Source organism: Lactuca saligna, chromosome 7 (genome assembly GCF_052625555.1).
Source record: "Lactuca saligna cultivar CGN05327 chromosome 7, ASM5262555v1, whole genome shotgun sequence".
NCBI lineage: Eukaryota > Viridiplantae > Streptophyta > Magnoliopsida > Asterales > Asteraceae > Lactuca > Lactuca saligna.
The window spans coordinates 140547609-140564113 of NC_136423.1; the positions used below are offsets into that span (position 1 = coordinate 140547609).

Below are 16505 nucleotides of genomic sequence, written 5' to 3' on the forward strand. Positions count from 1 at the left end.
AGGGACTTTTAGTTTTCACATAAGTTAGTTATAGTGCCTAAAATACACCTATAGTATTTTAATTGTATGTTTGATTCTAAAGCTTCTTGGGATACTGGGTTGATAAGTTTTTAGACTTGTTGTTATTGTATAGTATCATAAAATACTCTTATAGTATTTTTAAACTTTATGTTTGGTTCTAGTATTCCTTTGTACATAGGGTTAGTATGTTTTAGACTCGTTGTAACACCACTATCACTCCCAAACACATCTTGGTCGTATCTCAAATAAATATAGTTAATCAGGCTATATTTATCCCAGATATAATTACATATTTGTCTAGGTTTGACTGTAGTGTCCAACATTTAAATACTTATGTTTTGTTCTTCTTGTGATACTTGTTCTAGTATGTATATATGCATGTACGTATACTTTTGTAAAAATATTTTTATATTATAAAAGTATAACTCTTGATCAAAGTGTTTTTATCCCATTGTATTTATAGATGTATATCTTTTATGGGTTGATATACTTAGTTTACTATAAACAATGCTCTGATACCAATCTGTCACACCCCCAAACCGGAACGGCGGAAATGTTCGGGGGCGGAGGACGTCATGTAAAGTATCATAACAATTGAAAAATAGTAATCAAACTAACAACAACCATTGTATTGATAATATAATGTCTAGATTGTATTCGAATCACATATGATTGATCCCAAAAGTAAATAACATAATAAAGACTTGAAGCTACTATGTTGCGTCTTCTCGAAGCTTGTGCATGTACCTATCTACTAATGTCCTGAGAATACAAGTGGTTTTAAAAGTGTCAACATTAAAGTTTGTGAGTTCGTAAGCATTTTGTTTTAGAAAGTATGTTCTTTGTTTCTTGTAAACCTTGATGTGTTCCTCCAGGAAATCCTAAATTTTCTGATTTAATGAAATGTGACCCAAACTAGTTCCTTCTACGAGTACTTAGTGTGTACAAGTTATATACAATTCGGATCGAGAAGACAATTGTTTGTATGGTTTTGCCCTAATCCCACAACCAAACAAGGAACAGGAAATGGGGCGGAAACCACACATTCCACTTCCTTTCGGATCTTCATTGTATATAACCCTAACGTATTCACTAGATACTTACAGAGTTAACTGTAATGGTCCTTTTTGAAATGTGAGTGTGACCTTCTAGAAAATACAATATTTTCTTAGTATAATAGGGATGTGGTCTTAGACCTTTAGACCAAAACGTATGCATGTTAATGTACACTAAGTTTGTATACTTGTAGTTTTATTATTTGATAAAACTATATTAATATATGTTTTCCCCATAACTGTGAGTTCTATAATAGAAAATAGTGTATTGTACTTGTATATAGTGGCCTGACCCATACCTGTCTCCCCTTAGGATTACTTAGGGTATACGAGTCATATATAGCCGTATCGATTGGATAGTAGACTGTATGGATATGCTATAAGCCCACAACCAAAAAAGGAACAGGAAGTAAAGAGGAAACCACACATTCTACTGCCTATCGGAGACTATTTATATATAATCATAACGTATAAACTAAGGAATCATAGAATTAGCATTATAGGTCCCTTCTAAATTATATGTTCTTGTTACTAGAAAAGTTGTGTAGTCTTATTATTAAAAACAAACCTTTGAAGTAGTGTTAATCCCATAAACAGTTTTTAGTTGATACTATTGTGAGTTTCATATAACCATGCTAAAATGACTAGTGACCTCTACGACGTTCTTCAGGCGTCGGAATGTTATGACGTTAGTTACCCCAAGCCTTCCGGCCTAGCTATTGCAAGCAACTCAGGTGCGAGATTGTCAATCCCGTATAGATCTATACACAATTTCATGCTCTCCCTCCAGACTTTGGTTATAATTTATAGGACTTGAACCTGTACCCTGATGGATACAATGAAGTAGTGCCTCACAACTCTGTATTAACTAGTTTACGTGTAGTGTTATATTGTTCTCCTGTACTTGAAACTGTATGTATTACCTTGTAGTAGTGTACTTTGTAATGTAAAATAGTTATACTTAAATAATTATTTAGTAGTGTATCCTTGAAATAGTAAAATAGAGTAGTGCTCCATAAACAATATCGTTTCTTGAATTTAGTAAAATAGTGTAGTGATTCACAAACTATACCTATTATAGTTTAAATGTATGCTCATTAATGAACTGAAAGCATTTGCAATTTAACAGTGTGTAAAAAGTGGTAGTAAGAGATTTGTGAAAAATACCATTTTGCTCGATATGTTACAAAAGGGTTATCAATTTTGATGAACAATATTTTATTTATATTCACAGCATATATAATTAAGAATGAAAAGACAGTCGAATAAATAGTTTTATCCTGAACCCACAACCAGACAAGGAAACGGATTCAGGACGGAAGTGTCAATTCTAAATCTGTTGAACCTTATTTATATATAAAAATATATATATAAATATATTTTTATAAAATGTAGCTAATAAATCAGTTTGAAACAATTGCAAATGGTTTGAAACGGTTTTGAAATCATTTAAAACACTAAAATAGTGTAATCAATCCTACCACGTATTAAAATTGTGTAATTTAGAGGTTGGTTGGAATACTAAAGAGAAAAACTAATAAAGAGAAAAACTAACACTGAAATGGTATTTTTATTGTTCCATTGGAATTGCTCTAATAATAGTCTTCGTTTTGAAAAATATTGAGCTGAGATTAGGAGTTTTTAGGCTTTCGTATATTTTTTGGTTCTTAAAATAACTTAAAGTTATATATATATATATATATATATATATATATATATATATATATATATATATATATATATATATATATATATATATATCAATTACAATATACAAAATAAGAGTAAGAGCAATATCCACTTACTCTCACACACACACACACACATATATATATATATATATATATATATATATATATATATATATATATATATATATATATATATATATATATATATATATATATATATATATATATATATATATATATCAATTACAATTTACAAAATAAGAGTAAGAGCAATATCCACTTACTCACCAACCCTCCAAATAAGAAACTAAGAAAATTTGAATCTATACAAAATTTGTGGTCCATATTTTTAAATGTCGCTTTAAAAAGCTTCTATGAGACACAAATGACTTATCAGGAAAGTGATGTAGTCGTGCTCATAATATTATGAATGCATTTCCACCACCTCCACCACCAAAAAATTAAGTACTTTATGACATAAGGCATGACATATATATATATATATATATATATATATATATATATATATATATATATATATATATATATATATATATATATATATATATATATATATATATATAAATTGAATTAAATATATTATAAATGCCAGTTTTGTTATGGCATTTGAGGATAGTACATGAACCATAAGTTTAATTGACTTGTTACATGTTAATCTCCACAGAAAGGTTGTGCATTAAATGTTTAAAAGGGTTTCTTCTACTTTGAATAATATTTTTCTAGAAACGTTCACCCCAAATGTCCAACTAACGTGGTCAAGAATGAGTAAAACAACATGACAATTCGCTGCATAATTTGTGGACTCACTTATGCGATGACTAATTGCAATGTGTGGTCAGTCTTAGATATCCAAAAAAAGGTAATAAAACTAACGGTATGATATACCAAAAAAGTATTACAAAACTAGCAATATATATATATATATATATATATATATATATATATATATATATATATATATATATATATATATATATATATATATATATATATATATATATATATATATATATATATATATATATATATATATATATATATATGGGTTCAATTGAGAAAATAAAAAAGGTTGAGAATGTGATAATCATTTTCAGTCACTCATTTAATTAGCTTCTAAACATAAAGGACACGGTGATAAACTTGTAAATATGATATAATAGCATTCAATCACAAATACGAACAGTTGAAATTCATTCGTTTTTTGCTCTTTCAATCCAACCTTCAATTTTGTTTGAATACGAACATATCTCCAACATCTACGATTAATTATACTCCCAACATCATTAGAACAACATCATCGATAATCAACAAAAAATTCAATTCGTATCATTCATTCAACATCGTTCATCAAATAAAACATCGAAATTAAAGTTAGAAAAAATTCAAATCATTTTTTGTTTGAAATTTTCATATATTTCTCTACCAATCTACTATTTTAGAAGATTTAAGTAGTCAAAGTATCATATTTATCACATTTTCAAAAAAGTTAACTTGTATGCACTCCAACTGTTTGATGAAATGCATAAACTAAATTATCACGTTATATTCACATATGAATATGTTTTCTCACCTGAATCAATATTTGATTATTAAAACATAAAACAAATATGCAAGTCTGTATGTTATTCATATGTGAATAACATATAAAAATTATATATATTTCTGAAAACACATTGTGATATTCATATATGAATATATCGTGCAATATTCACATATGAATATACCAACTATTATTCATAAGTGAATATACGATCTAATATTCACAAGTGAATATATACTATGTACTATTCTCATATAATATACCATGTAATACTATATAATATTCACATATGAAAATATCATATAATATTCATAATTGAATATATCATCTAACATTCACAACTGAATATACTATGTAATATTCACAAGTGAATGTATCGTCTAATATTTAAATATGAATATATTATGTTTAGTATATGACATATTCATATATGAATGATACTTAAATTGTAAAAAAAAAAAATTAATCATAGTTTTTATTTATAAGTGAATAACGAATATACTGTAGTAAAAACTGGATTCATTTTTATTCACTTATGAATAACGATAGCTGAAAATATCAATATATATATATATATATATATATATATATATATATATATATATATATATATATATATATATATATAATCTTAAGATTATATCAGTATGGATGTCTATTTGTAGAGAATAAAAAATCATGAATTTTAGTATATTTAAAATCATTTTTCGATAAAAATAGCTTCTTAAAAATTAAAAAAAAAAAACGAAAAACTATGTTTTTGTATATATTAAGGTAATGTTTAGCATAGTTTAAGGAAACATGTTTTGTTAGAAAACACATGTGCATTCTTTTCCATTTCCGCCGGTACGTTGGAATCTTTTTGCGGCAAAAATAAATGATTAACTGAGAATGATTTCCCCATTCTCAACTTTTTTTTTCTCAATTGAACCCTTATATATATATATATATATATATATATATATATATATATATATATATATATATATATATATATATATATATATATATATATATATATATATATATATATATATATATATATAAAAGGTTAAGTAACAAGATGCTAGAAAAATCATTATAAAAGACACTTAAAGTTGAATTTTAAAGTCATGCAACTCCCTTCACTTTAAGGTTTTTGCTCTCGGTATAAAGCCAAGAATATGATTGTATTGCAATTTTCTTTCAACAAAAAAGTCTTTTTTGGCTTAGGTGTTGTTGGATATGTTTTTTACTGGATTTGATAAAGAGTTGAGTCTGACTCAATATGATTCAGATTGTTTGATACCACAATTAAAAGCTTCTGATTCAGTTTTATAGCCCCGAATATGACTCTTACTGAGTCTGATAAGAGGTTGGTTTGATAAGATGTTGGATGTGATTCAATCAGATCTGACTCAATCAACAACTATAATAACCCCTTAATAAGTTAGAAACAGAACAACATTCCAAAAGATATCATATAGAAGTGAGAATTACCCCACCTCAATTTGTTTCTAAATGTGGTAGCCAACAATAATATCAATATAATTGATTAATTGTTTTGCGTTTTCCACATGATGACATGAAAGCCACATGGCACAGAAGATAATCAATATGCATACCTTCGTAGATTTTCTCTGGTAGACAATCTTCGTAAAAGAACACGTCAAACTATGGTAGTAGAATGTTCCATCTAGTTTTGCATTTATCTTTTTTTTTTAAGAACAAAAGGATTTTATAAAAGAACATTCTAACAAGCATCTAGAGGCCTAGAGAAACAATTACAATGTGATACTCTTCTATCGACTCCAGCTTTTTTTATCTTTGTAATGAGAAAGAATAGTAGAATCAATAATGACCTTAAGCTTCCCAATAATATTTATTTTACAAAAACCTATTATAAAAAACTCACCCTAACAAATAAACCTTTCCAAAAGCTTTGTTTTTAATATTAACAAATTTATACTCATCTATATTTAATGTCAACAAAAATCCTTAATATAATTTGTCATTTTTTAGTACACATTATACTTCTCAAATCTATATTACTTTACTTAATTATATAATTTTTGTATATTTAATAAAAAATATTAAGTAGTCAAAAAAAAATTAATAACCACATAATACATCGATGCAAATTAGGGTTTAAAATAAAATGTTATTTAGGACGATACGAAAAGACAATATTAACCCTCACATATGACAATAGATTTTCAATCAAAATGGCATAAGGTGCATTTACACATTTAAGAAAACAAAGCTCTTTGTCGTTTAATGTAAACTCCTAGCTTCCCTTGTGTATACATTAAGATTCATCACTACCACTCAATTTCTTCTAATATTTCATGTAATTTTCCACATTAAATTCCAACTCAAATCACGACCATTGACTAAAGTAAATGTTCATAATGTATCTCGAAGGATTAAACCCGCTTAAAATCACTGCAAAACAAAATTAAAAAATTATTCACTTCATGGTGTCAAAATTAAATAAGAACAAATGCAACACTTACATATAGGTGTAAAAATGATGACAACGCCAATTGGGTATAGGAAGAAAGTGGTCTTCTCTAAAAACGGAAGCACTGTAACATAAAAAGTACGAATTTTTATATTCATTTATATGAAGAAATCTATGTCGAAACGTTGAATTTTATAAGAATTAGGTTTGAAAAATATTGAAAATCAAAAGGTGGGTGTAAAAGGCAAATGTAGGAAATAAGCACGCTTTAAAGGTGTAGGGTTATACCTTGAACTTGTTACCCGATATTAATATAAAAAATAAATAAATAAATAAATAAATAAAGTGAGTTGGTAAGATTACGATATGCTGTTTTTTTAATAGAATGAAACAAAAACAACTTTATTAAAAGATGTCAGGTTTGACGTCTATAGAATTTTTATAATCGTTCACATTGCTACGAAAAAAAAATTTATATTCTTTAAGAAAAATATTTAAAAAGCGTCATCTTAATAAAAAAAGTACTTGAAAGGTACTAGGTAGTAACAAAATCTTTTTTTCAGATTCACAAGCGTGTAAATCAAAAATATTCAAACAAATGGATTCATACTATTATTAAAAAATTCATTAACTACAGTTATCAAAACTGATTTGTGTTCATTAAAAAAAACGATTTAAAATTCATCAAGGAACTTAAAATGAATTCATTTTGTTAAAGATAAAGAGCTTAATTTAACAATTATTTTTTATGCTCGTTTGGGGAAAAATGTGAGGAATAGCAACATACTTTACTCTGTTTAATAATATCGGCAATGTACTTTATTTTTACCTAAAATAACAACATTTCATTATTAAAACTGATTTTTTTTTCAAGAGTAAATATCACAAGTCACAGATTTGACCACTTGACCGGTATGGCATGGCATGCTAACGTGTCAAATTGTAGAAAAAAAAAAAAATTACACAAAAGACAACATATTTTCACTTTTTTTTAACTTCGACACTAAGTTTTAAATTGTATTTTCCAATTCTGACACTCCATTTTTTGTTCACCATTAAACATCATTTTTTCCAATTTTATTCAAATGGAAAATGGTCAACAGTGAACAAAATTTGAAAAAATGGTATTCGATTTGGAACAAAAAAAAATAATGTCAAATCTAAAACTTGGGGTGAAAATTGAAAAAAGTAAAAACCAAGTGTCTTTTGTGTAATTTTTTTCAATTTTGACACATCAGCATGCAACATCATCAAAACTGACATGTCATCATGTCACGTCAGCAGACAAGCGGGTTGACTGCTCAAAATTTTAACAAATTGAAAACGCAGTGTCAAAATCGAATTTTCGTGTAAACTTAGTGACTTTTGTGATATTTACCCTTTTCTGAATGCAAGGATAAAATGGTCATTAAGTAAATTGTGGATATTAAGGTTAAAGAAATTTGTTACCATCATAACCTAAAAAGTTGAGGTAGTGATAGTAAGATATGGCGACAGTAAAAATCAGATTTGACAGCAGAAGCGGAACAAATCCATGTGCTACCAGAAGTGGTGATATAAAAAAATGTATCACTGCCATAAAAACCAAAAAAATAAAATTAAAATTTTATTATTATGACTTCATGTATATAACATTTAAATTTTAATAGCAGAAAATACAAAAATCATATAATCCATTTCACTTACCATAAAGCACGATAAACATTGGGAAAAAGGAGTTACAGTGTACATCAAATGCATACAACCTGTACAATAAATATAATACCAGAATTATATACAAAGGGCATTTCTGTAAATTTTTAATGAAAGTATATATAAAGGGCAATTCGGTAAATTTGTATTAAAATTATATACAAAGGGCACGATTAACTATTGGACTAACAATGAGACTGATATTAGTAGGACAAGATTGTCACATTCAAAAAAGTATGGAAAAGACGAAAATGCCCTTGTTATTGGAAAAGTGAAAAGAGAGTTTTTGTACTTGCCATTCAACGCGTTGTTCTACCACGTGACTGTGTGAGGTTTCTTCACGAAGGTAATTATTAGTTACAAACCTTGAAAAAAACAATTAATGACATTAAGCATATAAATATTCAAAAATAAGTTTTTTTATCTATAAAAAATGTGAAAAAAAAAAAAAAAAAGAATGTGAGAATTGGTTACCAGCAAAATGTAGCAACAATTGCTCCGGCCAATAGAAAATGGACACATGTCACTGATAAAACCACAAAAACAGCATGCCCAGTGCTATGATCATACCTAAAACCACAAATATATATACATAAATAGCAATATAGTAAGTGAGTGAGTTAATTTTTTTTAATATTTTTGTAATATAATGTATAGGTTAATCTCTAATTTGAAGATTATTTAATTATAATTGATGAATATTTTTGTGAGTTAATTAAAAAAATGACCAAGAAAGAAGAATCTATTAAAAAGCTGTGATTTTTACTTTCGCATAAAAAAAAACATTTTTGTTATTAAAACTTTATATAATTTTTCAAATAATAAAAAGTGTTTTAAAAAATGGTTAACTTACGCAGCAGAATACGCGACAGCTGAAACTGCCAAGAGAAGAATACAAATTACAATAAAAGCAGGATCATCACGTGCCCATTGGTTTTTTGTTTCTGCAGGGGTAAAAAGGTAAAAAAAAGGTAAAATGAAATCCACATATAATCTGTATTATATTATTTTTATATATTCATTATTAGATACACTAAAAAAGAGGTTGACTTACGTTTATGGTACTTGGTGTGCTGATAGCTGCATCCAATTCATAATTCCCACATTCAAAACATAAAAATTATTGTCATCAAGAAATTCCAAAAATCAAACATCTATTTATTTTGCAAGATTTAATACATATGGAGATATTATTAGCATATTAGTAGTTGAATCTTGAAAGTAATATTAGTTTCTTTTTACTTAACAAGGTGTTGTTTCCTTTTTACTTAACAAGGACAGAAGTGTAAAATGGTCATCTACTCACACTTACTGAATAGATCTGAAAACAGCCAAGGATGTAATTTGTAATATTTAATATTTAATATTTAATATCATAAAGAAGAATGAAAAAAAGGATACTTACACAACTTTTGGTGAGGTGCATAAATGAAGCATTTGCCAGAAAGTGTATTCAATATCCATTTGTTGCCACTGCAATAAAGAAGTTGATAAATGCAAAATAGGATATAAGAAAGGGCAATATAGGAAAGTCACTTAATGAAGTCAAATGGTCAATGTGGAATAGGTGGTTAACTAACCTCCTAAGTAAGTAAGTATGCCTATATATAGATGTTATGGGTTAACAATTTAACCATTTAGGAATTTGGAGTCAAATTGAAAAGATTACAGTAGAAATATTGTTCTTCATTCCTAAGCTTTTAAGCAATAAATTACTGGAAAAGCAAGTGAAGAATATAATAGCAAAATAAGTAAATAACAAGGTAAAAATAAAATATGTTCAAGTGTTGAACAGCTGCTTCAAGTGTTATAGTAGGTATTACATTTTGCATTGAATATGTGTGATTGGGTCTTATTGGGGTTATGTTTCTTGGATATTGATTATATATGTATAGCATTTGCACATGTGATTATTGGAGTATAGGGTCCATGGATAGGTATTTAAAGTTGTGAAGATTGGGGACATGACTCCTAATGTTGAGGATTGTTGACTTGAAGACATAATTTGATACATTGACTTGATTTTACACATGAGTTTCATTGAGTTAACACCATGATTTTGCCTTAGATATTAAACTATCGACTTAAACCAAGAAAGTTCATGAAAAGGTCCTTCACTCATTTGTGTATTGTGTACCTTTTTCTAGTAGAACCCATATAGTTTCCATGGTTTTTAATTACAGATAAAGGAAATCAACTAATCTACATCTTTGGCCCATTAGTTGCAGTAACTTTTGGATCTTTCACTATTCTACATCTGTCATATCATCCTTAAAAACAGATATACCACAGGTCATAGAATAGCTTATACTTATCTCAACAAGCATAGAAATTCAAGGTAAGCAAAAGGTAGTCCCTTTTGGTTTTACCAAGGTCATTGAATACAACCATTTGAACATGACGAGTATAAACCATCAATAGTTCCTCCAGGAATCTTTATCTTTATTGTTTCTCAGAGTCAGCCTAGATCAGTTGTAGCTCTTATGGTGATTCCAAAACTTGACTTGAAAGGATCAAAATGCACTTTTAATCACCAACCGGATTGAGTAAGTATGCTGATAAATGATAATTCACTCTGTATACGACTTTTTACTAATCTAATAGTTACAACTTATGAGTCAAGATACAAGTATATGAACTTCAAATTCCCCCAACGCTGAGCCCCAAGGTACTAGTTAGAATGAACAGAAAAAAGCTAGTCTGTCTCAACCACAATAGCTTAACTAATTAATATGCAAAACCCCAATTCTAGCGGAAAAAAAAAAAGTTTGAAAGTAGAAATGATGAGCAACTAGATCAGATCTACAGCAATGTGCAAAATACAAAACAGGTTTTTCAGTATACGGATACAGAAGAGAGAGGATTAGAACCTTGACTATTCTACGGAGGTACTGAGGGAAAATTGGATTGGGGCGAGAGGGCATTCGCCCTTTCGATGAGGTCGGCAACATCCTCCCTTCTGGTTTACTGATTCGTGTACTTCTTCTTCAGTCAGCAACTGGAAATGCAGAATTCGATCGATGGTAAACCCCAATTCCAATCGACGCTATGCAAAATTCCGATCGATGATTTGTTCGATCACACACTTCTCGGTCCTCCGTTTGGTCTCTCGATCCCCCTTCGGCCCTTTCCCTGTAATTGTATACACAGCATAGTTGATGTGATGCAGCTTGAAGTAAACTCATTGGAGTGTTGGATCATGAAAAGCCCAAGCCCAAGCCCAAAGTCTAATGGGTTATACTAAAGCCCAGGCCCAAGAAACTATCTAACTTTGAAACTTAAAACTAGTAGTAGACTACGAGTTAGTGACGCACAATCAAAGATTTCACATGTGTAGCCCATGACAAATAAAAACATATGTTTTAATGGGTTATATTATAGGTGGATATTTATCTGTTTTTTTTAAGAAAATTTAAAATCTGATCTAGATTTGAGAAAATCTCGATTAGTAATATTTGATTGAGATTAAATCCAATTCACCAAATTAGATTGACCCACCTCAAGATTTTATTTCTGATAACAAATATTTTCCTGATTAATTCCTCCTTTCTTATTAACAACAATATAAATCGTCCGTGTTGTCACATTTCAGGAGGTTTCGACGTGTTTGATAATCCTTCACAAAAAAATCGAATTTGTCAAATTTAATTGAACATTTTTTTGTCATGGCGAACATAAATAGGATTTTTAATGATATTGGGAGTAATAAGAACATGGATAAAAGATACGTGTATGATAGGGATCAGAACTAAGAAGAATGGAGCCCACATACCTACTAATTGGAATCTTTGAACCATTAACAACTTATACAAAAGAAGATAAACCATTGTCATGAGTTTTGCATCCATATGCAAATGAAATAATGCCTTGGAATCCATGTACAATCCACCATTACCAAGTTCGTTTAGTGACATAGTATTAAACATTTAAGATAGGAGTCTCTTGATTCGGAATAATTATAAGTTGTTCCATTAAACCAAGTCCATGGAGTCATGTTGTTGGACTGGCAATTGTGTTTTTCTTAAAAAATCATGATGAAAGATTGGAAAATCATCCTATATATCCATAACTCTATAAGAGAGTGTATTCGGTTCCATTCTACAATGTTAGTCTTTTTTGTTGGTTCGGCAAGACGATTTGTGACTCCAAATCCAATGCAACGAGTTTATAAAAGGTCATGTCAAGCATCATAATTTAGGTGTTGTTTGATTTTCTGAAGCAAAAATCAATGAAGTCTGCGGACCACCTCTGCAACCCTCTGCAATAGAAGAGATTGACCAAACGGCTGCAGACTATAATAAAAAGTGTGTTTGCTTTTTTAACATCTGCATAGTGCTGTAGATATTAAAAAATTAAAATAAACTAATTTTATAAACCGAAAATAGCTTTTTAATACGTAAAATTTAATAATGTATAACATTTCGGTAAAAATTAATGATATTTGAGTAAAAAAGAATGATATTTCAATAAAAAATAAAGATATTTTAGTAAAAAATAATGATGTTTCATCAATAGATTATCATTATTAAATATAAAAAAAATAAAAAATAAATTCAATAAGAATAAACGAAAAAAAATGTGAAATAAAATTTTAATAATATATAATCAAAATTTCAGCAATAAAAAAAGAAGAAGAAAAGGTTGGAAGAGATTGAAAGAGGTAGTACAAGTGTTGCATCAAACAGAGCATGCGCAGAGGTTTTTGACTCAGAAGACTTCTAAAAAACAAACAATTGCGAGATAAAAAGTGTTGCACGTGTGCTGCACCGCGCAGCAATAAGAGGTTTGAAGAGGTTTTTTCCAAAAAAACAAACAACACCTTCGATCTACATATAGAATAAAATGGATGTATGATTTGATGTTGATGATGTCATATGGTTTTTCAATAGTTTGTGCAGGAGCAACCATGGTCGATTAGATGAAAAAATTCAGAAGCTTGTGCTGTGAGAAAGAGCATAAAGAAACATAAGGAAGGTTTTGCGGCCAATTATAGGTTGTGATTAGGGTGACAAGAACATGAGAAAGGATGAGAGAAGGAACGAAAGAAAGTTCTAAGCAAGAGAGATAGGATCAAGATCATGTTTGCTCCGATGGACTTCATTAAGTAAATCTTGAAAATACATTGAATTTGTGAATTCTTCGTATGCTGGCTTCTCAGTGAGCATATCATTATGCATAGATGTAGTTAATTCTTGTTCTTAACAAGGTAGTTATAAATGCTACTATCATATAGTGTGAAACTCGATGATAACCGCATATAATCGAATATGGAATTCAATCATCTAATTGTTAGAGTGTGATATTAGTTGGACCCCTTAATGACATGAATAAATTTGAGCATGTGGTCGTACCTTGAAGAATCTGATGATCTAATTCATATTCACAAGTCAAGATGTTGGAGATACACTTACTGACACAGTTAGTAACATTGCTAATGATGCATAAGCTTATTGGGTTACACACAGAATGCAATCAATATTCAAATCAAAAATAACGATTTAAGAGTGACTACTTTGTTAATTTATCATAAATATGATGATATAGTTAGAAATTAGAAAGGTTGAGAGGCTTATTATGTAATTAACATGATTGGATAATTTCTATATAGTAATTAATATTTTTGAGCTTCAAATCAACCGATATAGATTAAAAAATAGTTAATTGCTAAAGCCCTTAGAATACTTAAATGCTCATTGATCTCTCACGTTTCTCTCCTCGCTTTCGACTCTTTCTTGTTGAAAAAGAAACACACACACATTTTGTATGGTGTTTTTGGTGATTAAGAAACAAAATGAATTTTTGTTTGTTTGTTTGATTCTTGTTTGTCTGATTGTATTTGATGATCCATTTATAGCTTAATTGGAACAGTTCTTGGTCATTTAAAACCATTTTTCCTGCATTGTGCTTGATTTATTAAATGTTACCGAATCAACCACTCCCCAACATTTCCATCCAACACTTCTGTATTTTAAAAGTTTAGTTGCTCTATTATAGAACTCCATAAGGCTTAGGTACAAGTATTGAAAGTTGCACAACATCCTATCGATCCATAATTTAAACATACAAATATGGTTCTAGGTCATTAGAAATATTAAACGAATACACAAATGGCAAAACAGTTGAAGTTGTTTCTTAAGTAAAACATGTATCTCTCCACAAAAGGTTTAAATGATAACACCTATGTATATGTAAGGTTTAACTATTAGAAGTTATTAGAATTTATTTTGGCATCTTGAAATTTATTGATCAATTTTTATTCATACGATATATTTTTTTTAAAACAAAAAGGTTAATCGGGTATGTCCAAACTTGAAATGGAAAGATATTTATGGGTTTATATCGTCTTTATAATACTTTCGTTTTGTTGTGTGGTTTATCAGAATTTACTCTAAATTTAAAATTTCAAATTAACACTGCCCAAAAAGTTAATGCCTCAGTTTTTCAGGGGTACAATTGTACGACCAAATTCCTTAGGGGGTGAAACTGTACTTTCGTCTGACTTCTAAAGAATCCAAGAAAACGTCCAGCCTGGAGCCCCGTGCAGCATCGCGACAGCTAAGCACGGTACAATCAAATCAACCATCAGTACAACCCAATCGTACCATCCGTACTACTACACATATTCTAGATCTCCATCACATTTAATAAACGGCATTAACAGAAACTTAACGTCCGTTTAAAATACCATTTAAATTATCAATACAAAAAAACTCTATTATCCTCCCAAATTCAAAATGAGTCTTCAACTGTAAAACTAATCTCTTTGATTATCAAAAAATTCGTACTTTCTGTGCCATTCTTCTTCTTCTTCTTCTTCTTCTGCTGATGATTCATGGATTCATGATACATGTTTTTTCTGTACAATCCCTCATTGATTAAAAAAGTTTAATCTTAATTAAAACCCATGAGATTTGATTAATTAATTAATTAATTAATCAAGATTTAGTTTTGGTTCGATTCACACTGCATCAACCTTTCTTCTTCTTCTTCTTCCATGTATTTTCTTACCTCTTTCCTGATCATCTCTTGCATCACTGAAAGAATCTCTGCACCGAACGGCGACGCTTGATCACGGACTTCGTAACCATACGAACTTGTTCCCGGCGGAGAAAGTGTTAACGCCGTCGATGGCGGCGGTTGTAATCCAATCAATCCATAAGAGGTTGTATCGTTTTTTCCGATGGAGAGAAACGGAATATTGTTACCTGAATCGCAGATGTCAGATCCAGAAGGACTGCCAGACATAGACATAGACATAGCGACAGTCACATCAGCACCACCGCTCTCCGACCGCTTCAGCACTCTCGCCGACCGCTCCTCTCCGCCATCGACCGCAGAACTCTTCCGCTTCAAAGTCGAGTTCCAGTGATTCTTCACCGCGTTATCAGTGCGTCCATTAAGCAACCTAGCAATCGTCGCCCACTTGTTCCCAAACCGCTTGTGCGCCTCCACAATAACCTTATCTTCCTCCTCCGTAAACGACCGATGCTCAACCTCCGGCGAAAGCTGATTACACCACCGCAAACGGCACGACTTACCAGATCTCCCTGGAATCGACTTACTAATCAACGTCCAGTTCCGAGCACCATGCCGCTCAACTAACTTACCCAAAAGCTCATCCTCTTCGCTGCTCCATGGTCCCTTGATCCGTTCCAAATCACTCCGAGATGATTCCATGAAATGTAGGCCGACAATGGGTGAAAGATGAACAGGAGAAGAGAGGGTTTTGGATTAAATAGGGAAGAAGGGTAACCGAATGAGTCGGTGAAGTTTTGAACAGGTGAGAAGGCGTTATAGTTACGGGGGTTTTGAAGTAGGCGGTTGAAGAAGAAGGAATACAGCTGTAGATATGACACGTGTCGAGATATTAGTGCGTGGGTTTATGTCACGAAAATCTCGCCTGTTTTTGTAACTTATCGGGGGAAGTTGGAGGAACAACTTATAACTTACCTATTTTGACTCGTTTACGGTTTTGGAGGTTACTTTATTTCATAAGTTTCCTTTGATTTATTTATTTATTTATTTTTTAATTTCAATAACAT

At 30.0% G+C, this 16505-nt stretch overlaps 1 protein-coding gene and 1 pseudogene across 1 annotated transcript; both read right to left on the bottom strand.

Annotated features, from left to right (window-relative positions):
* Positions 1-6489: 6489 nt before the first annotated feature.
* Positions 6490-11608, bottom strand: LOC145004350 (UNC-50 family protein). Its single transcript, XM_078963247.1, has 10 exons — positions 11334-11608; positions 9869-9936; positions 9518-9543; positions 9317-9407; positions 8938-9033; positions 8760-8828; positions 8458-8516; positions 8221-8343; positions 6824-6895; positions 6490-6752 (listed from the first exon to the last, which is right to left on the bottom strand). Exons 1-10 carry the CDS (start codon positions 11412-11414, stop codon positions 6688-6690), a joined length of 750 nt encoding a protein of 249 aa, XP_078819373.1. The 5' UTR covers positions 11415-11608; the 3' UTR covers positions 6490-6687.
* Positions 11609-14870: 3262 nt separating this feature from the next.
* Positions 14871-16266, bottom strand: LOC145004351 (transcription factor MYB73 pseudogene; annotated as a pseudogene).
* Positions 16267-16505: the final 239 nt, after the last annotated feature.

Excerpts from the sequence above, each read along its gene's own strand:
- LOC145004350 (XM_078963247.1), bottom strand. The coding sequence starts at position 11,414 with ATGTTGCCGACCTCATCGAAAGGGCGAATGCCCTCTCGCCCCAATCCA. Across the intron at positions 9,544-9,868 it reads TGCACCTCACCAAAAGTTGT|CTATCAGCACACCAAGTACC; the intron begins GTAAGTATCCTT and ends AATTGGATGCAG. Across the intron at positions 6,896-8,220 it reads CAACTTTTTAGGTTATGATG|TGCTTCCGTTTTTAGAGAAG; the intron begins GTAACAAATTTC and ends TTTATGTTACAG.